The sequence below is a fragment of the Carassius auratus genome, unplaced genomic scaffold (assembly GCF_003368295.1).
Source record: "Carassius auratus strain Wakin unplaced genomic scaffold, ASM336829v1 scaf_tig00215723, whole genome shotgun sequence".
Lineage (NCBI taxonomy): Eukaryota > Metazoa > Chordata > Actinopteri > Cypriniformes > Cyprinidae > Carassius > Carassius auratus.
In genome coordinates this window covers 288,269-314,535 of record NW_020528212.1, presented here as the reverse complement: position 1 = coordinate 314,535, position 26,267 = coordinate 288,269, and the positions used below count along the sequence as shown (strand labels likewise).

Genomic DNA, 26,267 nt, shown 5'->3' with positions numbered 1-26,267 from the left:
TCAAGTCCTTCCTTCAGTAACACATTTAAACCACTTGCATCTCAATAGCTGGAGTTATTTGCTAGAGAATAAAGGATAAAAATGTAACCTCACGCAACACTCAGTAGCATGTGTTGGCCACATGGTGGAGCTGTGATATAATCAGACTTCATAGCATCCAGTATATTTCCATTTATTTTTGTACTTAACATGTTTAAAGTATATATTTAATAGTGAGTACTTAACGTACATAAATGATTTAGTTTGTAATTATGTTTTGCACTCAGTTCCAGTATGGAGGAGACTCTCAGAAGGGACCTGCGATATCGGCTCAAGAGGCGCAGGCTCAAGCCATCTTACAGCAGGCCAAAGTAAGACACCGAAGGATGTGAACGAACCACTAACATCAAAAACATTACAGTTTGGGACGCACTGTAATGCATCCTGTATTGTATGTCTGCTACAGACATGAATGATACCTGCAAATTTGTGAGGAGAGGTGTCAGATTAGTGATATTTGGCTATGCAGAAGATAAAATAAGGGGAAGAATCCAATACATTTGCACTGAAGGACCCAAGCCTTATCATTTTGTTTAACTTAAAAATGTGCTTCATATAGTTTCATGTTGTTCATGTTTCTTAATTCACCAGAACTGCAATAATTTAAACAAATAGACAGTAAAATAAAGTTAAAAGTACATATTTTTAATAATATTATATTATTGTAAAATATTAATAGAATGTAAAATAATTATTTTCTATTATATATTTTATAACTATTCATGTAATTTATTCCTGTGATGAAGCAGCCATGACTTCAGTCTAATATGCCGATTACATATTTTTTAATGAAAACTGTGACAGCTTTTGCTAAATAGAAAATTAAAAATATAAGTGTCTTTACTGTCACGTTTGATAAATCAATGTCTTTGTCGAATAAAAGTTTTTATTTCACCAAAAACTGGTGAAATTGTAGCGTAGTTGTTCTATATTGAAGTAAAATTTAGTATGACTGAATTTACCTTACTTCATTCAATTGAATTTGTTTTTTAAGAAATAGCTTACTAAGGAAAACAACTCTTTGGTTTTATTAATATTATTTGTATTATAAAAACTGCTCAGATCTCTTGGCAGCAACCTACAACACCCTAGCATTTCACATGGTGTCTTCAGAAATTGTAGAAACCTAGATGTTGTGTAATGTGTTGCAGTTATATTATACAAATAAGCAGCTGTTTATAATCTATGCTCATCTTAAAGCCCAATTTGAGAATAGGAGATTTCGGACAACATACTAATGTTGCAAAAGTACAAATGCAGGTTAAGGATGAGGAGAAATGTGAAACTTGTTCTGTCTGTTTTTATATTTCTTTGCTTCTAGCTATCATTGAATGGCCCTCCAGGTCCATTAGGTCTCACCGGGAGGCCGGGCCCAATGGTGAGAAATCAGTCATTTCTTTTCCAGTTTATTTCAGACTTTTTATTTTTAATTTTTTTTTAGCACAGCCCATGCAATCTACTTCAAATTCAGATTGTTTTTGGTTGAATGGATACTTTCGGGTTTTGAAAATGTGTGTTTGTTCCAGGGTCTACCAGGTTCCAGTGGACTAAAAGGGGACAGTGGAGAGCCTGGGCCTGCGGTGAGGACATTTCCTTTCGATATTCCCTCTTTACATTCAATAGCTTTTAAAATCACCTCTCTCTCTCTGTTTCTTATTCCTCTCTTTTAAGGGCCCACGTGGGTTGCCAGGTCCTGCCGGTCTTAATGGGAAACCAGGGAAAAGGGTAAGACTGAACATCTCACATGCGGTGTAAGAAAATCAATGGATGAGTGATCAGAGTTCAAGTCTGATCCATTTAATTAACCTCATCATGAATATGAATTGGGCGATAACAGTTTCTGTATTGATGTGCTGTGTTTTTTGCCTCATGAATATTGCATTATGCAGTGCACAGTGGTGCACAGAATATGATGACGAAGTGGTCTTCTGTGTTTCACCTTGCAGGGTCGATCAGGGACAGATGGAGGTCGAGGGGCTCCCGGAGAGACAGGAGCAAAGGTGATTAACCCGTATAGTCCCAATAGGACAGGCCATGCACTATAATAAGGGCTGTGGCTGTATTCCACCATTTATATCCGCCGTCTCTGTGATTAGAGTTTCTTCCCTATGTTTACACATCTGGCTTCAACCTATGAGAATCAGGCAGTCATTACTGCTATTGCTCATACTTAGGTTAGGGGTTTGAACAACCACCCTAAATATTAATTCTCAGTACATATCTCATTTTAAATTGGAAGCGGCAAGAAACTAGCAACCAACCACAAAATGGTTCTGCAGGGATGACATGTTTTTGTAGGCCAATCCAAAAGTTAGCATCACACTGTTCCATCAACAAAAAGCCAGAAAGATTGTTCCATTGGCTTTTGGATTATTGCAAAACAAACTCTGTGATCAACAAAAGTTAATGATTCCTACACGTTTTGTTCATCGAGATAATCTTTCATAAACCTATATAAACCTAACATATGGAAAGTTTGAGTTCATGGTTATAAACGCAGTGAAAATGGACTAGTAGATGAGTAGGTAAGTCTTGCTTAATGTTTTCGAAACTTCTGTACTAGTGTTCATTTTGTCAGCCATTTTTAATTTAGATTTAATCTTAGTCTTTTCAATTAGTCTTAGTCCTGTGCCAAATGTGCTTTTTTAGTTATTATCCTATTTAGCCAACCTTGTCCTTTTTTTATTTAGTCAAGTTTTAGTCGACTAAATGTCTGGGAATCTTAGTCTAGTTTTAGTCAATAAAAATTTGTATTTTCTAATAATAATAATAAAAAAAAATAATAATAATAATAATAAAAAATACAAAATGCACATACATATACATACATCAATACTGCAATATTGTTGATGAATTTGTTTCTACATTTCAGGCATTGCACAGGTGGAACCATGTGGAATGGTTTATTTTACCTCATCTAGTGTACAGATTTATTGTAGACTATTTAATATATAAAGTAATATCTGTCTACATTATTAAAACTGATAAAAACAAACAAAAAAGAACAAGTGCGTGCACATGGTTGCCCAATTACAAAATTAAGCCAAACAAGTAAAACAAGTAACATTTTTCGTCACAGTGAAAAATACTACAAAATTTTGTACTCCCATTTAGCCACCTATTAGCGACCGCCATGTTCAAGATCATGATCAAAAATCACGAGTGAGGTATTATTGAAGTATTTTATGTTGGAGAATAAACATGAACATTTTTTAGGCTTGCATGAACCACAGATCATATTTTAGGCATTTAACCAAAAACCCACTGACTTCGGCCAATATTACCAGAAATGCAAAAATAATCTCTGTGTTTTAGGACCCATTCCCCCAGCTCTCTATATGTTGGCGAGTTTTGCATGGGCAATCACCACAAATATCCAGCTTTTGTGTGTGATTAGCTTGTGTGTGTATATGCACTCAGATTGTAGATTCAGCTGCCAGAGCTAAATGGGAACACCGGAAACTTTTTAATTTGGCCCTAATAGTTCTGGTCATTGACGGAAGCGTTTGCTATTGAGAGCTGTGTTTTATTGTGTGCGCTGACAATAGCAAGCATTCAGCCCTGCCCAGCTGCAGGACCCGTCAGTAAATAAATCACGCAGAGCTATTTAGCACAACAGCAGCGTGTTTGATTGGGGAAGTGTGAGGTACTCCCGCAGCTCTCCGAGTCCCAGCACCGGATGCCGGCTGAGAATCGCAGCAGATGGGAAGGTTCCTCTGAGGCGGCCTGTCAAACCCTGCCACATGCCACACACACCTCTGCCCCGTAGTCACTGCTCGCGTCTGCCCGTTTGTGTGTTTGAGGCAAAGCATACGACATTGTGAAAGAACACGGGTTCTGTTTAGCTAATGAAGTGTGCTGTTGGAGTGTGTTTGAAAAGACAGCTTTGTCGATCTTGCTCATGGATCTTTGTCTTTTTTGCAGGGTGACAGAGGCTTTGATGGACTACCTGGTCTTCCAGGGAACAAAGGACATAGAGTGCGTAGAGAACACCAAATTGCTTAATCAAATCACACAGTCTGTTTACTGCTCGCTCCAGAGTGGCCCTTAGACGTGTGTCTAAAAGCTCCGCTTCACTTTTAATAGATCTACAGTCATTTAGAATTCATATTGTGTGCCGTATCTTAAATGTGACTCTCATGTGAACACTCTGCAGGGAGACAGAGGAAAACCTGGACCCCATGGTCCACCTGGAGAGCCCGGTCATAAGGTAACACAGATTTGCCTTTCCTTCTATCCTGTGTTTCGGAGCTTTGTGCAACCCCCTAAATGAGTCTTTTATCAGATTAGTAATAATCCGTTTAAAGATCCCCTGCACTGCCTCAGGTGTGTACTCACAAATCGCATGAAAGAGACAAGCCGTGCACTGTGTGGGATGTGCTCATTATGCAAAGTTGCAAAATGTATGCAGCAGCGATTCCCATTGATCACAGCTTTCAAGAATGGGAATAATTTTGCATACATAACCCTTCTGACATCTCTCCTCAAAGACAAGGCCGGATCTCAACTTACTTTTTTTCTTATGCAGTTGAGATGATTATATTGGCAAACGAACAACGAATTGTTGATTGACATTTCCTATTACAGGGTTCGGATGGACCTGTTGGACCAAGAGGGCAACCGGGAGAACCTGTGAGTGACACAACCCAACCCACAGACAGATACACATGCACAAGGGCGCATAAACACATACACGTCTCTGACATCCCATGGGCAGGCTCGTGTTCCTGCTCGGCACAGCCTGATTAACGGTGGCTCAAGCGCCATTTAAGTCTCGGCAGGTGAGCTGTGATCCAGTGGGGCTCTGGCTGTTTAAATGGATCGCCTAGAGTAGTAAGGGACTTGAGCACCATTACGGCGCCGTGCCTGCCGAGAGAGAGAGATGCTGTGGAGATAAATGCGGGGATGGAGATAGATGAGCTGGGAGATTGGTGAAGGGAAGAGATGAAATCCTGGCCTGCAAGATTATATTTCCATATCAATCACCTCCCTGGAGATCACAGATGTGGCTCTGGAACAGGTGGCTTGGCCGGTGTACAAAGACCAAGACTGACAAAAACAAAACACACATGTCAGCCATAGACACACAGACACATACACTAGAGAAAAGAGAAGGTTACACACGTTTGCATACACATTAACACAGATGTGCAAAAACTGCTGTAGTCTGTAGTGATATACTGTCGTTCATTAACACACTTGACCTTCATAACGTTAATGGGAGTTTCTGATGAGTTTTTGATTGTTTTTCTTTACAGGGGCTAAGAGGACTTGTGGGGGCAAGAGGGCCACCTGGTCCACCTGGGCAGCAGGTAGGACAATCGCCCATCCATCATATTTACATAATGGCTAGTTGGTGCTGTGGTGTCATTAGGATGTTTAACTGCTGCATTACTGTGAAACAAAACCTTTGTGCTTGCTTTTAGGGAATTCAAGGCGTCGATGGTGTTCAAGGGGCAAAGGGCAACTTGGTGGGTCTATTATGAAGTTTCCCATGCATGTATTACACAATGTGTGCAGACCAATAAATCCAATAGAGGATTGAGAGGTCAAGTATGGTTGTTCAAAACAACATGCCAGATATAACCATTGAGAAATAACCGGTAGAGGGTCTGTTTCACTGGCAGACAGGGTAACAGATCCCTTGAGAACTACAGAGCAAAGTTACTTCAAGCCTGCATCCTTTCAACTGACATATGCTGCAGTTAAGTCATGTTGTAATGATAGTATTTACAAGATGACTGCAAATGAACGACACCACAATGGTTTAATTACTAGTGGGAACTAGATTTTCTTTGAGCCCCAATTTTCAGAGTTGGGGGTGTGTCAATTAAAGAATCACAAGCAAATTGATATTGGTTATAATTAAAGGAGTGATCCTTTGTTAAAAAAAAAAAACCTTAAGCTTCATCGACAACATCTGTGGCCTACCACAGAAAATCTGTACTCATTCCACAGTTTTTAAAAAAGAAATGTGTTGACAGAAATGCACTTCCAATGAAGGTATATGGATATGTTGGCCATTACCCATATGGGCAAGTCTCTCACTCTCAGTATGTAACTCTCAGCACATTATTTGTTGTTTTTACAAACTATTGGTTGATTTTTTTTTCTTCTGTGGGTTGAATTTGACTGTACATTTGAGTTTGTATGCACTTTGTGTACTGTTGATTAAAATCAGCTATAAAGCTTGACAGAAAATACTACTCATTTAGCCAGTTTATGAGGCAACAGACTTGCGCAACCAAAATATATTTCCCATCGTTCTCAGTGACAGCTGCAGAGAGCTAAAACACATACTTAAAACACCAGTAATGCAGATCATTTGCCCTTGATTTTGTGGTACTACAGCAACAAATCTTTTTGTTAAAAAAAAGTGAAATAAAGAAATAAAAATGAAATAGCCTACCATGTCCATTAATTTTTATTTATTTATTTTTATTATTATTTTTATAATTAGACTTGCAAACCAAGTAGAAACTTCTCAGGATGACTTGAGGAAATCTTAAATGAATGCCTTTACAAAATGATGATTATTATCACAAAAAAAAATATTATTTTTTTTTTTCCATTTTACAGGGACCACCTGGTGAGCCTGGACCTCCAGGTCAACAGGGGAACCCAGGCGTACAGGTATACACCTATCTACACTCCAGCACCACTTATTAAAGCCATGCCAGCAAGGCAAATGTGCGAAAAAAACACTTTTGCTTTTGAATGAAGAATTATGTTGTTTTTCAGGGCTTCCCTGGTTCACAGGGGCCTATAGGCCTTCCAGGAGACAAGGTAAACTCTACAAGTCTTGCTTTATTTGGGTTTTAAAGCACTGACCTTTGACCCCTTATTAGATGAGCATTTGAAAAGAAGCAGTGAGTGTGGGCGAGTGAGCATCTTAGTGTGTGTGCTTTTATTCAGATTTCCATATGAATCTAGACATATAATCAATAGTGAAACCTCACATACACAGGCACACACATCTTCTCTCAAATGTGCCTAAGCACATTATGGATATTGATTGCAGTTAACAAGCTGGGCATGCTGGGTATAAAGAAGGTTTTGGTTTGTGGTTTGGATCAGAGGATTTAATATTGAGTGTGTGTGTGTTTATCTGCGCTTTTTATTTTTCAAAAAGGGCCCTGAGGGCAAACCTGGAATGCAGGGCCTTCCTGGGATTGATGGTCCTCCAGTAAGTACTGTTCTCCAAAACTATCACAGGACTGAATTTGAATTTGTTTTTATTTATCAAGTTTCTCTACCAGCCAGCAGGGGACACTATGGCGCATACGGACACATGCGCATTGGCGAATTTCATCTGCTATCACAAACGTTCCCAATAAATCTTCGAAGCATAATTCTCATGCACAGAATGCTATATAAAAAAAAGCGATGATGCAGAGTCCTTAGTCCAGGCCTGGCCTTTTGTGTTGGCTCATTAGCTCTCTCACAGAAACAGGATGTCGCCTAATCAGCCTGCTGTCATGCTAACACCTGGTTATCCTGTTCAAATCACAGGGTCATCCTGGAAGAGAGGGACCCCCTGGGGAGAAAGGACACCAGGTGGGTTACAATCACACACACTGCTGCTCCACTGACCTGAATAAGCGGTGAAAATTTGAGGAGGAAACGGGGAGAGCCAAGAGTAAATGCGGCACCATGCAGAAAAGCGCTGCCCTGTTCACGGTCCCCTCTGTCTGAAGCCTTTTGTTACAGGCGCTCCAGCTGCAGTTGCTAAATTATCACCATTCACAAAGCATAACGGCGTGCTTTTATGTGTGCGCTATCGCAGTAATTGCACACTTGAATCAAGCCATCGCCATTGTGCGGCCATTGTTTCGTTTTCACCAATGTACACCAATTGGCCGCAATAGTTTAATCGTAGATAAATGACAGGGTATTGTTAGTGCAGTGCTTTCCCCTTCACTAACCTAACATTGTCTCTTTTTCTATTCAGGGTTTATCAGGAGCACAAGGGCCGGTTGGATATCCTGGGCCCCGTGGAGTCAAGGTGAGCAGCTTGTACGGTTAGCTTCAAAGACACTCAAAGACATCCAGTCTAGGATGGCGGACTTTTGATTGACAGTCCGACTGTGGGTGAATGGCAGACAATTGGCTCAGGTAGACCAGTTTAATTCTCCCTGGAAAAACCTTGACAGTGCGCAGCACTCGTGATGGACAGTCGAAAACTCAACAAGGAGGAAAACGAAACCTGTCTGGGCTTGTTTGTGTGGAAGTGTGTGATGCCTTCAGCATGTGGTCAAGGAATAAAAAACGGATTTATCCTGATAGCACATAAATCTACTCTGAAGGTGTCATCCAGATTATTATCGTCTGTGTCTATATTCTGTCACAATGGTGTTTTTATTTGTTGGTGAATGTCTTACCTCCAGCATTCTGTAAGCCGTGACTTTTATTACTTTAAACAGTCAGTGCTGGTATTCATGTCAAGACATCCTATCTGAGATTCTGCCTTTCAGGTGAACGTTTCCTATCCGGGGTTTGGAGATGTGCATAGGTCCCTGCGGCACAAACTGATATATTTTGTTCTTTTCTTACAGGGCGCAGATGGGGTGAGGGGACTGAAGGGTAGCAAGGGGGAGAAGGTAAGAGAAAAAACTTAATCCACTGGTTTTCTCGTAACAAAGCCAAGGAAACAGAAGACACAGTTATCAGTGTAGTGGTAAAGCACAGTGATTTATCACAGGATGTATCATTTTCTAGGCTTCTATGTTTTTTCATGCTGCACATGTGTATTTCAAGGTATTTCTGGCTAATTGAATAATTTTGGTCTGTTACAGGGTGAGGATGGTTTCCCGGGGGCCAAGGGTGACATGGGCATCAAAGGAGACAGAGTGAGTCTTTCCATTCAGCCCAAATATTGTGCTTGTTAAAACTAAAATCCTTATTATTGCTCAAAAGTGTACTTAATTGCATTAAGTGTTCAACTACAATGTTTGAATGGTCCCATACTGTTTGTGCTATTGATGCAAATTACACTTCATATCATGCAGCTTTTTGGAAAAGGTATTTTTCCCATAACATACTGTACAAAAAAAAAAAGAAAAAAAGCGGTGGTAACCACTCTCAGTTTCTTTAGAAAGTGTAAAAATTGATATTTTTTTGATGGCATAACTTGTTTGTGTGCATGTTCAGGGTGATAATGGGGCTCCAGGAAGTCGTGGTGAAGATGGACCGGAAGGGCCGAAGGGTCAGTCAGGACCCCTGGGAGAGTCTGGACCTGCGGGCATTGCTGGAGAAAAGGTAATTGCTGCTTCTATTGGGCATTGTTTATATCCCAATTATTTTTGTTTACCTTCATTATCCTGTCTTCTCATTCCATGCGTAGGGCAAACTTGGTGTTCCAGGATTGCCTGGATATCCCGGCAGGCAAGGCTCCAAGGTAAAGCATTATCATTGAAATAACAATAACCTTATATTTATTTTTTTACGGAAATCTGAAAGCAGCATGTCTCAGTCATGGTATATTAAATTTATAAATTTATAAAAATTTATAAATTTTTACTGAAGATGATTAATGGCCATTTAGAGGTGGGTTTATTAATAGCTTATCTGAAACTACAATTATTATTTAGCTTATTTATGGTAATGGGACTTCAGAGGTTAATTTGTGGTTAATTAAATGTAGAGGTTGATTAATGAATGGAATGTGGTAATTGATTAACCTTCGCGTCGGTCCACAGGGATCAGTGGGCTTCCCTGGAACAGCTGGGGTGGAAGGAGAGAAAGGAAAGAGGGTAAGAGGCCGGTGCAATTCTACACTGTCCGAGGGACTACTCATACCCTGCTGCCTCAAAGTGTGTCTGCTCATTTTTTTTTTTTTTCTTTACAGGGTTCTGCTGGACAGTCTGGTCCCGATGGTGAAAGAGGTCCAAATGTGAGTCTTAAGCATGCTCAGGAAATGTAAAACCTCTGTGGTTTTACTAATACATACATAACACATACAGGCATTAATAAAGGGGGCAGTCGATAATAATTGATTGAACTATTGTTTTAATCATGCATATTTATGTGCTTGCTTCCTGTTGTTTGTAGGGTGCACGTGGGGGAAGAGGAGCAAGAGGACCGACAGGAAAGCCTGGAGCCAAGGTATGAAATCCATCCTATAGATGGATTAAAAGGTGGTCCTGAATGTGTTTAAATTCATGTGACGTTTCTTTCTTTATCTTATGCACAGGGCTCTGCTGGTCATGACGGCTCACAAGGTGCCGCAGGAGAGAGAGTATGTGTTATCTATTACAATTCTCCTTATATTACACGGTCAATCTACCAGACTAATGTGAGATTTCACATTTCTTTTCATTGCTGGAGATAAATGAATAACAGTGTTTCTTCCGCTCTGCTTCAGGGCCCTCAAGGTCCACAAGGACGCGATGGAGAAGCCGGGCCAAAAGGACCAAACGTAAGTGACCAACAAAGAAAGAAAACTCTTTGAGAGAATGAAAGGATATCTCTAACGTTTTTCGGCCTTTCTTTCAAGGGCCCTCCAGGAAAGGACGGGTTGCCAGGTCATACAGGCCAACGGGGAGAGCCGGTGAGTCAGTTCATATTTTAAAAATAATCATTTAAGAGAAAGGTCATCAAGGTCATGTCCCAAATGGTGCAATTGATGTGGACTGGTGACATATTTGATGTGACTTGTGAGCAGCCTTCGGAATCGTTAAATGACAAATAAGACAACTGTATATCCCACTTGTCATTTAATGACTTGCAAGTGCTTTTATGAGGCACTATTTGCCCTTAGTGCTGAGCTAGTGCAGACTTCACAGCAAACTACTACCTGACATTTTATACAGCATCACATCATGAGGACAGCATTTGGGACAGGGCCCATCTTGGGCTTTAAATTAATTTCCATAACTAGATGCACTGAATAGTAATTAGTTGTTTTTTAAGCAGTGGGGAAAAAAAAAACATTTTCACATTCAAGTTTTTTCATACAGGGATTTCAAGGAAAGACTGGACCCCCCGGGCCTGCTGGAGTGGTTGGCCCACAGGTAAGTCGATCACACAGGCTTGGATGAACAGTGCCTTCCTGCTTCATGGTCTTTGCTCAGTTCCAGGAAGCTATGCAACATTTATGAATGTTTGATATGATATAATAAAGCTGACTCACTTATCTTCTATTCCAGGGAAAGAATGGGGAGACTGGCCCAACCGGTGACAGGGGACATCCGGGTGCCCCGGGACCCCCTGGAGATCAAGGTCTGCCAGGAGTCACAGGCAAAGAAGGAGCCAAGGTTAGATATCAGTGTTAAAATGATCATCATCATGTAACACACCAAACAAATCCATCTAGTTATAACTTACATTGCTCATTACGCTCCATATGTTTCTGCTCATTCAATATGAATAGAGCTCCCAGCATGGCTTAGTGCCTATAAAGAGTGATGGATGACTCCAATTGAGTGAGAGAGTGGTGGGAACAGACATCCATCTTTTTGTGTTCTCTTGTCCCCCAGGGAGACCCAGGGCCTGCAGGGCTGCCCGGGAAGAGTGGTCCTGGTGGGCGTCGTGGATTCAGAGGAGAAAGAGGCTTACCTGGCACTCCGGTAACATACCTCAGAACATCTGAGAGAATATCTTCTCATAATTGCCTATTTTGATAGCTGTTGTCTTAATATATGTGACAATCGTTCCAATATGAAAGCAGGCTTTTTACAAATGTAGGAGTTTTTGACATATATATCTCATCTTTACTCTCTTGCATTTATGGTTTATTAGGGTACTGCAGGTCTGAAGGGTGGGGAGGGCCCCCCTGGTGTTGCAGGACTAATAGTAAGTGTTTTTTTCCATTGTCCTTTTTTCCTCCTTTGTGTTTTGCTTTATATACTTCTCCTGACTAAAATGTTGCATTCCTTTGTCCAGGGTGCCACTGGTGAAAGAGGACCTGCTGGACCTGCAGGTGCCATTGGTCAGCCTGGTCGCACGGGAGGTGTCGGTCCCCCTGGGCCAATGGGAGAGAAGGGCGAGCCGGTGAGTGTCGACAGGATATTTTACTCGGTGAAATGAGATGATTTACTGCTGTGCTGGAGTAGTAATGACCAATTACCTCTGTACCTCTTCAGGGTGAGAAAGGTTCAATTGGTCCTGCTGGGCGAGATGGAGAACAAGGGCCTGTGGGATTACCAGGTCCTGCAGGGTCGCCCGGTCCACCTGGAGAGGACGGAGATAAGGTACAGCTTTGAATCATTTTTCAGCAGTTGCTCATGCTTGTGTGTTCATACTGCTCACTGCTTATTTATGGGCATTTTTTTCAGGGGGAGACAGGTGGACCAGGACAGAAAGGCAGCAAAGGAGACAAGGGAGAGTGGGTTAGTATCTCTATCTTGTCAGAAGTGCTGAATATTGCATGAACTTTTTTTGTATCACCATATCTCTGTAATTTATCTCACAGGGTCCCCCAGGGCCACCTGGGAGCCAAGGACCTCCTGGACAGCCAGGATCAACGGTATGAATGAGTGTGGTGTGTGTGTGACCCAATGTGAGGGTGACTGGAATTCTTTGTGTGTACACAGTTCAGCACTGATGTTTGTTTCAGGGTCTGGATGGAGAGCCAGGGCCCCGGGGACAGCAAGGAATGTACGGACCTAAAGGAGATGAAGGTCCTCGTGGTTTTAAAGGGGCAACTGGACCACCAGGGTTGCAGGTACAGCATATGGCACATACATATGACTTTTAAGACCGTCTTTCCGCAGTGTGACTCTAGAGTTAAACCAAACAAATCCTATGAAATCAAAGTTTTGGCTATAAAAATGCAACCAAAAACAGAAGTTTGTGGGTTTTGTGGGCAAATTTAAGCCTGCATCCCTGAGTTGTTCTAAATTGAGCATTCTGTCACTTCCAGATGTCCTCATTTATTGACTGCATGCATGAATGCACTGTTTGCAAAATCTAAATTCATCTAAATCCAGATTAGACATAGTTCATTGAGGGGGTTAATCCACCTTAATTTAGAAACTGTATGACTCTAAAATTAAATGTGTTTATTTAGGGAATGCCAGGACCCCCTGGAGAGAAGGGAGAGAGTGGCCATGTTGGAGCTATGGTAAGATGTGCATTTCATAAACTCCTTGAATGAATATTTTGGCTCTCGTATAAGTTTTTAGCCTATGTAATACCCCTGAATGCTACACATATGCATGCAGCAAGTTTGGGAAAAAATCTGTATATATATATATATATATATATATATATATATATATATATATATATATATATAAATCTTGAGTTGGATTTGATTTGGATTTGAACTTGAGTTGAGTTGAAGTTTTCTTCCACCCTGTTCTGTTAAATGGTCAGATATGTATATGAAAAGTTCAGATGCAAAAGCCTCAAAGTGCGATTTTAAAATTTTCTTCTAAAATTAGCATTTTTATTAGGCTCCTTTTAGAAGGCTGAGTAATTTCACTTTAATGGCAATGAATAGGTTCTCTTCATTGCCATTACAATGAAATGACTGAACATAAACATATTAGCCTGAGAAAAATGCTCAAGTGGCACTTTTTGCTTCTGAACTCTTATATAAATTTAAAAAAGTACACATTTCTATATATTCAAACAGCCAGCTCTACAATTGTGGCATTTGAGGAAGTTCAACCATGCTTACTGATATAGAGATTTCTTTTCTATTTTAATATTAAATTAAAGCATCTTCTGCATCTAATGTGCTGCCTCAGTTCAAATTCAAAGACTGCAAATATAGAAATGGAAATGTTTAATTCTCCAAAAGAAAGGAAAATTCAGAAGTACTTCTACACGCAAGTGGTCCAAAACCTGAATGATTAGTGAATTTATGTCACCTGTCAAAGAGCTGTTAGTTTGCTAGGCCAGTGGTTCCCCAACTTGTACCTTGAGCCTCAAGCACAACTCACATTTACACATTTATTACATGAACATAAAATAGTAGTTTGTGCTAAAAACTTGTTCATGAAAAACAATCATTCACTCGAGTATCACAATAAGTCAGTCCAACATTTCAACCTGCACAGAATTTCTCTTAACAGCACTGTGTGTATAGGATGAGAGTCAGTAGAGAACTATAACACAGTGAAAGATGAGGAGAGAAGCCGTGTGGACTAGGGCATCATTCATGTGTGTGAGTGTATAAGTGTCAAACCCGTGTGAGTCGAGAGTGACAGAAGAGAGAGAGTGATGCTGGTTCTGAAGTGGAAGGCAGCGTGACAGCTGTTAATCAGATTACCGTGAGCCTGGGCTGTCTAATGAGCGCACTCCTTTGTGACAGTCTTCTCCCGGCTCCGTCAGCCATGAAGGAATGCAAAACAAGATTCTCAACGGTTCCACACACTTGCACGATTAGATGAAGTGCATCAAACCCGGTCAAAAACAAAGCCACAAGACCTCACTGGGAACATCTCATCCATGAGTGAATGGGATTTCCAGGCCCTAATGCATAGCCACTGAATTTCCCATTTTCACTGTACCGGTTTGTGTTAAGCCTCTGTGATGGATTCTGGAGAGTGAGGTATTGTATATTTTTGAGAATACACACTCAGCCGTGGTGTTGATCCTCGCTGTTGTATATCCAGCTGGATGCTTCTTGCTGCACTAATATCTCTCGGTGGAGACCGCGTGCGGCGTGCTCGCAACAGTTTTGGTCAGTTTGATTAATGGCTCATGTTCCGCCCTACGCAGCAATAAGAGGTATGCCCCAGGAGTTGAGAATTCATGAGTGTGTAACCAGACAACAGAGAAGTGTGATGGTCCACATTAAAAAGCAGACACAGCACACAGAGAGGAAATCAGCCCGTCCGTAATAGCCTGTCACCACTATGTCAGAGATGTACAAAAAAAAAAAACACCTCTCTGACACGGAGAAAGGTGCTGATTCTACAAAAAAATAGCAGGAGAGAGAGAGAGAAAAAGAGAGAGTACATGTCTAATGAGATGTGGGAAATGCTTAATCTTTGTGCTTCTCATCAGGGCCCTCCAGGACAACCTGGCCCACATGGCCCCCAGGGACCCAGTGGGGGAGAGGTAAGTGTCTCTGTGTTTTCCTTCCTGTCAATCAGACCGCTGTGCAGAAGGGTTCAAGTGCAGGACAGTAGATTAGCACTGATTAGGGACTGTCGTCTAAGTACTACTGGGACATAATGAGGAGTCCTTGTTTCACCACTCCAAAGATCCCGTCCTGTGTATTAACACTCCGCTGTGCCACAGATTAACCCCCCCCGGCTGTTATGAAGTCACATACGATGCCTCATTTCCCTTTCCTCAGACTTTCATCCTCCCCATATCTCTTTCTGCCCACCCTCTGCTGATTTTGAGCGTTAAATTATTAACAAGAAGTGGGATATGATCCTTCTGCAAGAGTTATATTTACTTCTCTATGAATGATTAAGGAATATTAGACTATCATCCCTGAGAGGGAGTTATATTTACCTCTATTAATGGCCACCTTTGAACATCTCCAATGTGTTAATAATTGAAAAGTAAGAGAACTGAGACAGACGCGGCAATGACCCGTATGCCAGCACTCTCACAGAGCGGGAGAGAAGAGTTGTGCACCAGGACTCATTGTGACCTTTCGTATAAAAAGCGTCCAGTATGCTTGTGCTGGTCTTCTATTTGGCTTCATGTGTGCACCTCACTTAAAGGCACTCAACAGAGAGACTCCAGAGACCAGGGCAGCCACTTCAGTTTAGACTCATTCGAGATATTCATACTCAGCCACTGCAGCCATAAACGCCTCAGCCAGGAGAAGGCTGAACAATATGGCGTTTTACCTTAATAAAATATGATGGCATATACACAGAGACCATGCTCGGTAGTCTGTAATCTCATCACTGTAATGTCAACAGTCTGCAAGTAGAGGAGACAGCCTTGCATGCATTATGTATGAAACTGACTTAGTTTTTTGTTCTGTGTGGCAAGGGTCCTCAGGGCATGCCGGGCGGAGTGGGCCAGCCAGGAATGGTGGGAGAAAAGGTAGACCTCTCTCTAACTGTGTATATGTACAAGTGTTTTTGTGATTTATGGCAGAGGTTGTGTTTATTTGTTGGAGGGAGCTGCCTCTATAACTACGTAAACATATAAGCCAAAGTATGATGGATAGTCACTTTCTTTCTTTCTTTTTTCTTCTCTGTCTGTCTCATTTGCAATCTATCTAGGGAGAGGATGGAGAAGCAGGGAATCCAGGAAATGTGGGTGAAACTGGCCCCCTTGTAAGTAATTTCTTCCTGTTACCTCTTTTCTCATTAGTCTTTGATCCCCCATGTATCACTAAGCACCCTGTTGCTTTAATGTCAAGGGAGAGAAAGGTGAAGTGGGTGAGAAGGGTGATACTGGCCCCCCTGGGGCTGCAGGACCCCCAGGAATCAGAGGCACACCTGGATCAGATGGACCCAAAGGACACCCAGTGAGTAAATGTTCCCACAGTTAAAACTGTCTGGATATTTTTACTCTGACACCATCCGTTTTCCTCAATAGGGTCCCCTTGGATTTCCTGGAGACGCGGGACCCCCTGGAGAGCCAGGTGCTAATGTAAGTGCAGCAACACCTGCATCAATTCAAGGTTCAAGATTGATACATTTTGATGGTAATTTCACATGTTGATTTGAATATAATTTGTGGTTGTAGGGTATTGATGGTGGGCCGGGAGCTAAAGGGGATAATGGTGAACCTGGCAAAGCTGTAAGTAGAGTATTCAAGCACTTAGAGATGTGGATATAATGATACTGAAACTAATTAAAGTAAATATTCTGTTTTAAACAGGGACCCCCAGGAGCTTCAGGAGAGCCTGGCCCTCCCGGGCCACCTGGACGGAGGGTGGGATTTGCTAGTTTACTGAATGATTCCCATACTATAAAAAAACTCTGTAATCTAATCACTAGTCTCCTTCTACACAGGGTCATGTAGGTCCTGAGGGAAATGAAGGGAAACAGGGAAAAAAGGGGGCAAAGGTGAGTCTTTTATAATACATTTTCATGTAAACTCTCATATATAGCATGACATAGTTTTATACGAGGACAACTGTCATGTTTATCTTCTTTAGGGCTCTGCTGGTGCCGAGGGTCCAGTGGGAAAAACAGGGCCTGTTGGACCACAGGGACACCCTGGAAACCCTGGTCCAGAGGGTTTGCGTGGGATTCCAGGCTCTGCTGTGAGTCTAAGCACATCTATGTTACAGTAACACTCTGCTATTGATGGCAGATATCGAACAATGTAACTTAACCCGCTCTTATTACTGATCTCTCTCTTGAATCTACTACTCTGCTTGGTCCTTTTAAGGGGGAGCAAGGGTTGAATGGGCCCCCAGGGCAAACTGGACCCCCAGGACCTATGGTAGAGTTTTCACCACTTTTTTCTCTCCCATATCGATCTACAGCTGTATCAAATGCTGATCTAAGAAAAGAAGACAAATGATTTGGACTGGTTGCAAATTCTGCCTCAAAATGAAATTGAACTTTGTGACTGGCTTTGCTTTATGTAGGGTCCAGCTGGATTACCAGGACTGAAAGGAGATCAGGGCATTAAAGGGGATAAGGTAGGACTTGACATTGTGAGGTGTGATACCTGACTGCATCATAGATGTGCTCGTTTCACATAAGCTCATTTCACATAACCCAAACAATACAGCTTGAGAGAGCTGAAACCAGCTTGAAACCAAACTCTCACTAAAGCCAAGCATAAAACTCTCAAAGCATAACTTCTCTGCACTGTGCGCATTGTGAAATATTGTGAACTCTTTGTGTTTGCGAAATATGGCATGTGGTAACTGTAATGATTGGAGCACTACTTTAGCTCTGCTTCTCTTTGCAGGGTCATGTTGGGCTGATTGGACTGATTGGACCTCCAGGAGAGATGGGAGAGAAAGGAGATCGAGGCCTGCCAGGAAATCAGGGAGTACAAGGCGCTAAAGGAGATGGTGTATGTATACATCCCTGCCATTATACATTTTTTTTTACTCGATAGTATATTTAAGGTTTTAAGTATATTTAGATTTAAGGTCTCTATTAGATTTAAGAGTTTTATTATAATGTATCTAGAAATAGACTAAGCAACTGCAATGAACATTATCACAAATTCGCTGAGAACATGCTAAGAAAATTTAAAATGTAGGAATGGTTCAAGAGAAATGTTTATAAAAGTGGATTTTGAGCTATAATTTTCTTCTATGACCAATATCTTAAAAGTTATGATGCATTTTAATTTAATATCTTTTTTGTCTATTGATGGGCAAATGTTAGCATGAATGACCGGTAGCCACAATAGAGATTACAATGTAAATATATTAGAATGATGTTACACATACAGTACCCCCCTTAACTACCTTTAATAATGATGGCCTTAAAGAAAATGTTATTTTGATCTCTTGATAATAGGGTGTTGGTGGTCCCCCAGGCCCGACTGGTCCACCTGGACTCCCTGGGTTGTCTGTGAGTTACCCTTTTTTATGCAATCCTTTTTCTCACTCAATTTATCGATTACTCAACTCAACTCAACTCAACTTTATTTATAAAGCCCTTTCAACACCACAAGTGGAACCAAAGTGCTGTACAGAAAGTATAAAAGAGAAAAAAAAAAAAAGACATATGACATACAAACTTACAAAGCATTGTCAAAAGCTAAAGAAAACAAATAAAGATTAGTCGACTTATGGCTGAAGGTCTGGAATCCATGGCAGCTTTCATTGGCCAAGGCCCGCCCATGAGGCCTTTGACCGACATTTCAAACAACCAACAGTTCGTTTCATTTCAGCATCACATTTCGGGGCATGGACATTTTGCCATAATAACAGACCGGTGTGTAAAACTCTTAGACGTATTTTAAAGATTCTATGCTAAAAACTTTAAATATTTCACATACTTTTGAGAATCCAGTGTTTAGTTGATCCTGATAAGTGCTTGTTGTCACAGTTGTAAACATGGTGGCTTTCCTCTTTGGTGAGGGGGTTTGGCGCAACAGCATCATTGTTTCAATGAATAATGTTAAAGAACGCGACACACACATCTCCCGAAAATCCTATAAAATATAACCAATCTGATGTTGACTTCGAAACTCCTGAAGTGTTTCCACTTTTGTGTGCCATATGCATCAGATGTGGTTAGCCAATGGTCCGGAGACTATTTATTGATTATCTCTTAGTTTCATAGTGGAACAGCAACTACTTTTAAAGTTACCTGTTAGGTTTAAATGTATTTGCGAATCATATTGCCTGTTTTTTATTACTGTTCATTCTCTTTCTCACTGGTAGGGTGCAATAGGTGAGAAAGGATCTAAAGGAGACCAGGTCTGTATACATTTTTGAATGCAATCTTGTGTTTAAGCCTCGCTCTGTTATTTGGTATTTGTTTGTTTTGATCTGAGCTTTTGCCTCTGTTTTGAAACCTGAGTGAAAGATATTGTCAGTGCATGAGTTGCATCCTGCTGCTGTAACTTGGATAATCCCTCTGAATGAATCACCAAATGAAGCACTGAGTTGGCAGGAGCCTTTGAGGGTAGTGCCAGTTTTAGGGATGCCTGACTAAACTGTTTCTATTTCTCTCCCCCAAAGGGAGCCATCGGTGCAAGAGGAGATCCAGGACCTGCTGGCCCACCTGGGCCACCTGTGAGTCATCTTAATGTCCCCTTAATTTTCTGTCTGTTTCTGATTTCCTGTCTCCTCATGTCTTAACTCTGTTTCTCTAGGGCCCACCAGCCACTATGATCGAGCCGCTGCCATTCAGAGAGGGACGTAAAAAGCGAAGGAGACACTCAAACCGACAAGTAGCCGGAGCCACGGCAGAGAGCGAGGACGAGGACGAGGAAGCAGTCAAGCTCAGCATGGAGGATTTCCTACAGGCAGACGAGTCTCTGGATGAACCAGAAGGCATGGAGGAGGTGTTCGCTTCACTTAACTCAATGAAAACAGAGGTGGAGCTCATGAGAAAACCACTCGGGACCTTCGAGAGTCCTGCCCGCACATGCAAGGAGCTGATGTTGTGTCATCCAGAATACAAAGATGGTGAGGAATTTTACACTCATTTCCAAGTAGTTAATTAATTTCTGTCCCCATCTTGGTTTATTTGCACATGCTGTCTGTTTACTGAATGGATTATGCAAATGAGCAACAGCGCACTATTCTAAGCTGAATAGAATTTGCACAGTGTAATTCTCTATCAAGCAGGTCAGTTCAGAGTCTTTGGTTGTAAAAGAGGCTGCAGACTACCACAATCTGACAAACTTCAATGGAACTATATAGAATCACTACTTTCCACCAGATACCAGAATAAGCTTTTAAAAATGCAGAATGCAGTAATTGGAAATGGCACTTATTGGACTTTCTTTGAACTTTAAGTTGTTGGAATTTATGCATTTGGCATTAGCAACATACAGTTTGTCAATTCATGCTTGTTTGGGAATTGAGCCCATGACCTTGGTGTTGCGAGTGCCATACGCTGCTGTTTGAGCTAAAGGAATGTCTTCATTTTCATGCAATACATTTGATTCTACATTTTGAATGCCACTCACATGACCCTGGCAAATAGCGATAGCAGGATCTTTAATGATTTTAATTTACACAGAAAATAACTGTATGTTTAATACTGAAAGTTAATATTTAGGGAATTTGCCCCATGTGATTCTCCCCAGCTAAATTAGTATTTAAAGAGATCTTGCAATCCACCCCTTCTTAGGTGAATATTGGATTGACCCAAATCAAGGCTGCCATCGAGACTCCATTAAGGTTTTCTGCAACTTCACTGCGGAGGGGGAGACCTGTCTGCACCCTGATAAACGATTTGAAATGGTGACTCTCAAACCATACTCACGTACACTACACACGTCTCCCTGCAGTCTCAGTTCAACAGGCCTTCTGAAATCTGAAGAAAAACACGTCTGATCTGTCTTCTCATCTCTCAATACAGGTGAAGCTGGCCGCCTGGAACAAAGAAAAACCGGGCAGTTGGTACAGCCAGTACAGAAAGGGCAAACAGGTGCTTTTCCCTTCAAATGTTTTTCTGTCATCTTTTAACTCTCTGACTGTCAACATGTATGCAGCTCCAAGTTTGAATCTAGACACCTTTATTTTTTAAAGAACATTTTGCCTCAGAATTATTTTTGTCACTCCACAGTTTGTTAGAAACATACTGCCATATGCGATAAATAGACCAGTTGTCATATAGAATTTTTACTCTCAAATTAACAGCAAAACATGGTGGAAGAGGTTTTCTAAACTGTCAAACAATCATCCAAGATGCATCACTCAATGGGTGTGTGTCTTTGATAAAAATAAAAAAAAATTCTGGTCTGGAAAAGGGATATGATGGAATTTATATGCGGCTCTATCTGAAACGCCTCGGGCCAAACTCTCTAGAGTGCACGCTAGCGACCTCCATCCGTCTTGACTCATTAATGATGCTTGAGACTAACAGCTAAAGCCTTTCACTCTGAGCTCATTCGTAAGGTGTGACATCTGACCTTGTTATGGAAATTTAGGCAGACAGATGTCACTCTTTCCTGCCTTCATTAGAAATACATTCAAGGAGGGGTGAGCAAGTTTGTATGGATGTCTTGCAATAAATATGTCTAAAGAACTGTCTTTGATTAAGCTGAGTGCTCCTTACCCATGATTCCCTATTGCTGCAGTTCTCCTATGTTGACACTGATGGAAATCCAGTTCCTGTGGTCCAGCTGACCTTCCTGAAGCTTCTCAGTGCCACAGCTACGCAGACCTTCACCTATAGCTGCCAGAACTCTGTTGGCTGGTACGACGTGGCGAGCCACAGCCATCAATTTGCCGTACGGTTCCGTGGCAGCAACGACGAGGAGATGACACAAGCCAAATCGCCCTTTATCACAGCACTGTATGATGGCTGTCAGGTGAGGAGATTTCTGTTCATGAAATTAACATAAGCAGCTTTGGGTTTTGATATTGAGCTGATGCTGAAAATGTACCATCACAGGAATAAATAATATTTAAAAATGTTACAACAGAAAACATTAAAAAAAAAAAAAAAAAAAAAAACTATAACCTTATAAAGCATAGGATATTTATTTCTAAAAAATCTTATAGACCCAAAACTTTTGAATATAAATAGTATTTAAATAGTACAAACATTGTATTCACTTTCTTAGTTTGTCAGACAACCAGTTTCCTCACAGGTTTGTGAATAGACACTCTCAAACATGTAGTGCAATTTTTAAATAGAAATCAGCCATGTAAAAGTAAAAACTACAAATATTTGGCTACCCAGGAAATGAGCTATACTGTATGCATCTTTTGTTTCTCAAGTATACATTTGGCCACATTGGACAAATTCTTAAGTAAGCCCATAGTAATACCAGTAAATTACCATAAAATTACAAGAATGACTACCGGTAATTTCAAAAATGCGCTGTTCTCACAGGCAAACGCATTCCATCGTTTTTCAGAAAAAAACACCATTCACACATCGGTTTCAAATTACAGGTAAATTATGTGACATCATTAAATGGAAATGGCCTCTAAACAACTATGCCTCCTGGCATTGGGTTTGTAAACATGGATGGGTAAATGCAATCAGTGTTTTTGTTGATAATTTTAATTAATTGGATACGTTTTTGGGTCAAAATGTTCACATTCATGCAGGGCTTTTAGCACAGAGACATCACGTCTTCAAACCGAAAAACGCTGTAAATGCGTCATCTGCGTCAGAATGTTATGATTGGCTAAGAGCTGTTGAATTTTGAATTTCTGCGGCTTTGGATTGGCCCAGAGTGGACATCTTACGTCAGCGCATTCTGAACTCATACTTTCTCATGCTGGTAATCTTCATTCTGCGTTTACACACAGCATCATTCCGGCAGTGCACTGGCAATGTTACAACTCCTCATACCCGTTTACGAATTTAAAATAAATGAATAATTTTATTTGCAGGGTTTAAATCTGCATCTTTCATGAAAAGCATCTGTGCATGAATCCCGAGTTAAATCAACAGTCCTAATTCATTGATCATGACGCAAATCAAAAGCAGACCAAACCTCTACGAATGTTCTCGCTACTTTAAATGAAGTGCTAATCTAAAGCAGCTCTTTTCTGTGGTGCCTAAAGAACCTGGTTATTCTGTCACCATGTGTTTATTTGTAAACAGTAATTTTGTCTGTATGGGAAGTGTTAGTGCAACACTTCCTTAGAAAAAAAAAACACCCACACTTAGTGTCTCGGAGTTTAATGAATCACCAAATTAGCCTTCCGTCAGCGGAGAATGGGGAGCTGAAAACAATCAGAACACGCTAATTCTAAAATAGCAACCAAATAAGCCTATTTCAGCAGGAGTTTAATGCTTTATTCAGCAGAAGAACCTCACAGGGATACACTCAGCAATTCACCCCAGAACAAAAATACACTATAAAAGCCTTCTTTTCAGCTCACGTTTTATTTTCTTCCCACAGACACACAAGGGGCAGGAGAGGACCGTGCTGCAGATTGACTCTCCGCGATCAGAGCTTCTTCCGCTCATAGATGTGGCAGTATCAGACTTTGGGCATAACAACCAGAAGTTTGGCTTCCATGTTGGACCTGTGTGTTTTAATGGCTAACACCGAGCGCCTCATCACAGGACTCGCCAGCTAAAGAAACGAGGCCACGAATGCTATTTATTACGCAATATGTAGACAGTGGGCTTGGTGGCATTTTTCCAAATGACTTTTGAACATCTGATGGGTTGCAAAAGCCCAAAAATCCATGGTGGCTACGCAAGGATGCCAACCATGACAAACTAAGCACATTTATCAAAGGGAAGTCTTTTTTTATCTCGTTTTCTGTCTGTCTTTATACTGTACTTACCTGTGGATTAAATTATGAGGCGTGACCCACTAGAGTTCCCAGAAATGCTCCGGCTGAAAAACAAATACATCATTTGTCTGTCATCTGCGCCACAGACCGTTTTAGCCCGTAGCATATATGCTGAATTTACAGCCTGTGACTGGGATCTCATATTTGTTTGTCTCATTTGATAGCAATGAGTTGAAATTAATTTGCCACTTGAGGGATCAGCTTCAACATTGAAGAGTAAATATTTCTCAGACCCATTTTCCTGCTTTGACTGCAATGTGATGCCGGCTGAGGCAAAGTTATACCTCTTTACTACTGTAGTTTGACAAGAAAATACCACCCCGATCTGTTTGTAATTCCTCGCTTGGATATTCCGTCGCATCAAACTTGCAGTGTTACTCATCTTTAATCAGTGCACGCTCATACATAAACAATGTTAAGTAAGGCCCAAGCTTTTCAAAACGCAAAGCAGTTTATGTGCATGACTTAAATGGAGCCCAGCTGCTTATTAATATGTAAAGTAGTCCGCTCACTTAAACTGCTTGTCTTGTTAGTGGGCAGCCCAGTGTCTTTGCCTGTCAGTGATCCATGTTTCCATGGTGCTAGACCATCAACCTTTGCTTCACACAGCTGAATTGCTTCATATATGTATGTGGTAATGAATGAAAAATACTGTGTCGGATTGAGATAGGGGTGTCATTCGAGCATTACACTGAAGACTGACTAAATTATGCTTCTCTTTTTATGTAACCACATTCATATTTGAATTTGTGATTACCAAGTTTCTTATCATCAACCTCAAGAGTATTGTGTGCTGTGTATGTGTGTTGATATGTCTTGTTTGTTGTGTGTTCCCACTGTGGTGCTAAAGAGATTTGTTTTTTTTTGCTATGTGTAATGATAATTTGTTGTCTCAGGGGCAGAGGTAGGGAAAGGGAAGACATCTGTGGTGCTTAATACTAATGGAGGGAGATAAACACTCAAAAGAAAAAAAGTGATGTAATATACAGCCAATATGGCACAAAATACATTTGTAAAGAGCAGGCATGCCAATGATGTAATGCTGATATGTATATAATATATTGGCAATTTATATAGTACACAAAAATGCTGAGAATAAATGCATTTTAAACATTAGAGATTGAAAAAGAGAGAGAAAAGGTGTACTATCGGTTGAAAATGAAAAAAGGAAACCTCCAAAACTGTTTATTGAGCAATGATGATCAATTTTACACTATATTTTCTCAGTTTAAAAAATAAAATCACCTAATCTGAAAACAGAAACTGATTATTTTTAATATTAAAAATACACTGCAGAAATATTTTTACTCAGTATTTTCGTCTACTTTTCCAGTACATGACATACCATATTTTGTTCAACCATTTTTTTTTTCCCAACTAAGCAAGTTTTGGTTGCAAGTGGTGTAAGAAAAAATAATCTTGTTTTGAGTTTTTATTTTTCTGACCCCATTGGCAGAAATTTAGATTTTAAATAATTGATTTAGTTTTCCTCCTAAAACAAGATTCTTGTGTCATTTTGCAAGTAAATTTATCTCCATTTAAGAACTTTATTGGTACTGGTAAGCAAGACAAAAATACAGACTTAAGACAAGGATGTTGTTAGATATGGAACTGACATAAAGCAAACTATTAAATCTGTTAACTGGCACATTAAATGAAACACAATACAGCATTTTACAATTTATTTACAAACATAAAAACTCAAAATATTTATTATCTGTTGACAGGGGTTGCAAGATTTGAAACTACATAATGTGGAACAACCAAATTTTTTAACTGGACAATCCAAGAATGACTAAGTATTAATTGGCCTGGTTGCTGTGGCTAGTATCCTTATTCCTAAACTAAGTTCAGTCCTGCCCACCCTGACCTCTGAACCCTCCTTTGTATATTGTCTGTGCTACTAATTTGACGGTGTACAGTTATTCTTAGGCATGAATGATAATACTAATCTGTTGCCTGACAGTTGTATTTGTGAAAAAGGGATGAGCAAATTAAAAAATGCTTTTCTTTTAAATAGACCTTTTCATTGTCTTCGGAGTGCAAGCAATTTTTGGGGTTCTGAGGCGAGTGTCTTCTTGGAGGGGATCAGAGGCACTGTGATGTCTTCTGTAAAGGCAACAGACAAGCATGTCTCTTCATTAGCCGCAGCTACATTCTCTCGCTCTCTCTGCACTTGTAATCAACATCACTTCCTACCTCGCAGATGTAATCAACTCTGATTCACTCCCCAGTTCATTTATTTCAATTAACTTTTGTTTCCTTCCCCAGGAGAGGAACCACGAGGAGAAGGGGAAGCAGACAGCCGTGTGTGCGTAAATAATGAAATGGCTTTGGATTAAAAAGTGAGCCAAGGAGAATTAACCATATCTGCGGAGGGACACAATGAAATAGGGGTGGGAATTGGCAACCCACCCTGCTCACCTCCCCTTCATTT

The 26,267-nt window shown here is 40.7% G+C and overlaps 1 protein-coding gene across 1 annotated transcript in view; it reads left to right on the top strand.

Moving 5' to 3' along the window:
• Positions 1 to 25,851, top strand: part of col5a3a (collagen, type V, alpha 3a) — a 50,685-nt gene extending 24,834 nt beyond the window's left edge. The window contains exons 13-67 of the mRNA XM_026260955.1: positions 267 to 350; positions 1,361 to 1,417; positions 1,566 to 1,619; positions 1,711 to 1,764; positions 1,986 to 2,039; positions 3,964 to 4,017; positions 4,196 to 4,249; positions 4,627 to 4,671; positions 5,298 to 5,351; positions 5,466 to 5,510; positions 6,619 to 6,672; positions 6,781 to 6,825; positions 7,172 to 7,225; positions 7,552 to 7,596; positions 7,991 to 8,044; positions 8,595 to 8,639; positions 8,835 to 8,888; positions 9,190 to 9,297; positions 9,383 to 9,436; positions 9,738 to 9,791; positions 9,887 to 9,931; positions 10,090 to 10,143; positions 10,232 to 10,276; positions 10,403 to 10,456; positions 10,535 to 10,588; positions 10,998 to 11,051; positions 11,187 to 11,294; positions 11,517 to 11,606; positions 11,779 to 11,832; positions 11,923 to 12,030; positions 12,123 to 12,230; positions 12,315 to 12,368; positions 12,452 to 12,505; positions 12,596 to 12,703; positions 13,049 to 13,102; positions 14,998 to 15,051; positions 15,949 to 16,002; positions 16,185 to 16,238; positions 16,325 to 16,432; positions 16,504 to 16,557; positions 16,654 to 16,707; positions 16,789 to 16,842; positions 16,923 to 16,976; positions 17,069 to 17,176; positions 17,305 to 17,358; positions 17,507 to 17,560; positions 17,836 to 17,943; positions 18,399 to 18,452; positions 19,271 to 19,306; positions 19,571 to 19,624; positions 19,705 to 20,020; positions 20,691 to 20,803; positions 20,922 to 20,990; positions 21,643 to 21,876; positions 23,428 to 25,851. Of these exons, the coding sequence (XP_026116740.1) occupies positions 267 to 350; positions 1,361 to 1,417; positions 1,566 to 1,619; positions 1,711 to 1,764; positions 1,986 to 2,039; positions 3,964 to 4,017; positions 4,196 to 4,249; positions 4,627 to 4,671; positions 5,298 to 5,351; positions 5,466 to 5,510; positions 6,619 to 6,672; positions 6,781 to 6,825; positions 7,172 to 7,225; positions 7,552 to 7,596; positions 7,991 to 8,044; positions 8,595 to 8,639; positions 8,835 to 8,888; positions 9,190 to 9,297; positions 9,383 to 9,436; positions 9,738 to 9,791; positions 9,887 to 9,931; positions 10,090 to 10,143; positions 10,232 to 10,276; positions 10,403 to 10,456; positions 10,535 to 10,588; positions 10,998 to 11,051; positions 11,187 to 11,294; positions 11,517 to 11,606; positions 11,779 to 11,832; positions 11,923 to 12,030; positions 12,123 to 12,230; positions 12,315 to 12,368; positions 12,452 to 12,505; positions 12,596 to 12,703; positions 13,049 to 13,102; positions 14,998 to 15,051; positions 15,949 to 16,002; positions 16,185 to 16,238; positions 16,325 to 16,432; positions 16,504 to 16,557; positions 16,654 to 16,707; positions 16,789 to 16,842; positions 16,923 to 16,976; positions 17,069 to 17,176; positions 17,305 to 17,358; positions 17,507 to 17,560; positions 17,836 to 17,943; positions 18,399 to 18,452; positions 19,271 to 19,306; positions 19,571 to 19,624; positions 19,705 to 20,020; positions 20,691 to 20,803; positions 20,922 to 20,990; positions 21,643 to 21,876; positions 23,428 to 23,574 (3,999 nt within the window). The 3' untranslated portion in view covers positions 23,575 to 25,851. The remainder of the gene's footprint in view (positions 1 to 266; positions 351 to 1,360; positions 1,418 to 1,565; positions 1,620 to 1,710; positions 1,765 to 1,985; positions 2,040 to 3,963; positions 4,018 to 4,195; positions 4,250 to 4,626; positions 4,672 to 5,297; positions 5,352 to 5,465; positions 5,511 to 6,618; positions 6,673 to 6,780; positions 6,826 to 7,171; positions 7,226 to 7,551; positions 7,597 to 7,990; positions 8,045 to 8,594; positions 8,640 to 8,834; positions 8,889 to 9,189; positions 9,298 to 9,382; positions 9,437 to 9,737; positions 9,792 to 9,886; positions 9,932 to 10,089; positions 10,144 to 10,231; positions 10,277 to 10,402; positions 10,457 to 10,534; positions 10,589 to 10,997; positions 11,052 to 11,186; positions 11,295 to 11,516; positions 11,607 to 11,778; positions 11,833 to 11,922; positions 12,031 to 12,122; positions 12,231 to 12,314; positions 12,369 to 12,451; positions 12,506 to 12,595; positions 12,704 to 13,048; positions 13,103 to 14,997; positions 15,052 to 15,948; positions 16,003 to 16,184; positions 16,239 to 16,324; positions 16,433 to 16,503; positions 16,558 to 16,653; positions 16,708 to 16,788; positions 16,843 to 16,922; positions 16,977 to 17,068; positions 17,177 to 17,304; positions 17,359 to 17,506; positions 17,561 to 17,835; positions 17,944 to 18,398; positions 18,453 to 19,270; positions 19,307 to 19,570; positions 19,625 to 19,704; positions 20,021 to 20,690; positions 20,804 to 20,921; positions 20,991 to 21,642; positions 21,877 to 23,427) is intronic.
• Positions 25,852 to 26,267: the final 416 nt, after the last annotated feature.